The following is a 2148-nucleotide window of genomic DNA, read 5'->3' on the forward strand; positions in this document are numbered from 1 at the left end:
CCAACTTTGTTAATATTTATTAACTAATTTAGCTCTTAGATATCATCTATAGTTAATGCTTTTTATGTTGAACTTTAACAACAAAATTTATTTTCTTTATATATTACCAACTTTTATTATATTTTTTGAAGACACTTTTATGTTTTACTCATAAGTGTCCATTACTCATTTATTTACTTGCTTTAATATTATTTATAAACATTTATTTATAATACAGCTTGCCTGGACTCGGTAATATAACCTACTTGAAGAACTTAGACTTGTCTCGCCGTGACTATACGGTCAAGGTTAGGGTCATCCGGTTATGGAAACAACCAATGTATAACAATCCTCAACAATGGTACTCTATTGAAATGATCCTGGTTGATGAAGAGGTATGTGTATTTAGTTATTATATAATTAGAAAGTTATTTTCAAAAATGAAACATAAAAGTTTGACATGTATTCTTTACAGGGTACAACAGTCCAAGCTAATACTCTTCGACGGTGGTTTGCTCGGTTTGAGCATGCTCTTAACGAATCAGGTTATATTTTCACAACAAAAACATTCTCATTTTTTCATCCAATAATTCACTACCGAAGGGAAAATACAATTCAAACAACCAAAATATAGCAAAAGAAACTTCATTTGTTATAATACAAGAAGATGATGATAGCCTACTCATTGAATACATATTTTCTGGCCAAACGAAAGGTACTTTTCAATATTCAATATGTGTTTACCTATCATATAAATAAGTTATACAATACTCTATATTAAGATAGTAATAAAGCTCAATAAACACCATTAACAGATTACTTGGATCATGGTGATCAAACTCATATATGTCAATCTTGTAAGGCAACATTGTGGAAGGATGAGGTGTTATGAAGCAACAATCGAAATTATAAATCAAGCTTCTCTCTATGTTGTGGTTATGGTAAAGTTAAACTTCCAGATTTAAAGGACCCTCCATCAGATTATAAAAATCTTTTTAATGGTCTTGATTCAAAAAGCAAACACTTTATGAAGAACATTCGTCGTTACAATTCAATGTTTTCCTTTACGTCAATGGGTGGAAAAGTCGATTCATCCATTAACAGAGGCAATGGTCCATTTGTATTTAGACTTGGTGGTGAAAATTATCATGTTATTGGAAGTCTCCTACCAACTGATGGATCAAAGCCTAAATTCTCTCAGTTATATATATATATATGACACTGAAAATGAGGTTGCAAATAGGCAAGGCGCTTTAGGGTAAGTTATCTTACTTTTGTATAATAAACTTATTTCAACATTATATTTTTAATCGGTACTTACTTGGTATTTTAAATCTTTTATTTAGTGAAACCAACAATGTCTCCACATCAAGTTCAGATATTATAGATCTTGAGATTATACAAGAACTGAAGGTCATGTTAGATTCACATAATGTGTTGGTTAAATCTTATAGAATGGTAAGAGATTTGTTTCAAAACAACCCTTATGCTAATCTAAAATTACGCCTTATTGCGAAAAGGCAGCAAGATGGAAGAACATATAACTTGCCAACTGCTTCCGAAGTTGCAGCTTTAATAGTTGGATACATTGACACCTCATATGAACCTAGAGATATTATTGTGAAGACTAAAACAGGTAAAATAGAAAGGATCAGCGAACTACATCCTTCGTATGTACCGCTTCAATATCCTCTATATTTTCCGTATGGTGACGATGGTTACAGAATAGACATCCTTCATAGGGATGTTTCAGATTCAAACAACTCTAAAAGACATACATGTACAATGAGAGAGTTCTTTGCATATAGATTCCAAGATTGAGTCAATACTTATTCTTTGCATCTAAATGAGGGAGGCTTTTTCAACAATTGACGGTTGATGCGTATAATATGGTTCAAAGAGAAAGATTATTTTACATACGTAGTCAACAAAAGAAACTAAGATGCGAGACTTACGAAAATCTACGCTCTGCTCAAAATCAGGGAACCAATGATGTTTCAAAACTCGGTCAGCGTATTGTATTGCCTTCCTCTTATACTGGCAGTGCACGATACATGTTGCAAAACTATTTAGATGCCATGTCGCTTTGTAAGTGGTACGGATATCCAGATTTTTTCATCACAATCACATGTAACCCAAAGTGGCCAGAAGTGAAGAGGTATTTTCAAG

The 2148-nt window shown here is 32.4% G+C and overlaps 1 protein-coding gene across 1 annotated transcript; it reads left to right on the forward strand.

Moving 5' to 3' along the window:
* Positions 1–1434: 1434 nt before the first annotated feature.
* Positions 1435–1800, forward strand: LOC143564880 (uncharacterized). Its single transcript, XM_077052021.1, has one exon. The coding sequence runs from the start codon at positions 1435–1437 to the stop codon at positions 1798–1800; it is 366 nt and encodes a 121-aa protein (XP_076908136.1).
* The last annotated feature ends 348 nt before the right edge of the window (positions 1801–2148 follow it).

The sequence above is a fragment of the Bidens hawaiensis genome, unplaced genomic scaffold (genome assembly GCF_021521415.1).
Source record: "Bidens hawaiensis isolate Kalapana, Puna unplaced genomic scaffold, B.hawaiensis_p1.1 tig00022169_1, whole genome shotgun sequence".
NCBI lineage: Eukaryota > Viridiplantae > Streptophyta > Magnoliopsida > Asterales > Asteraceae > Bidens > Bidens hawaiensis.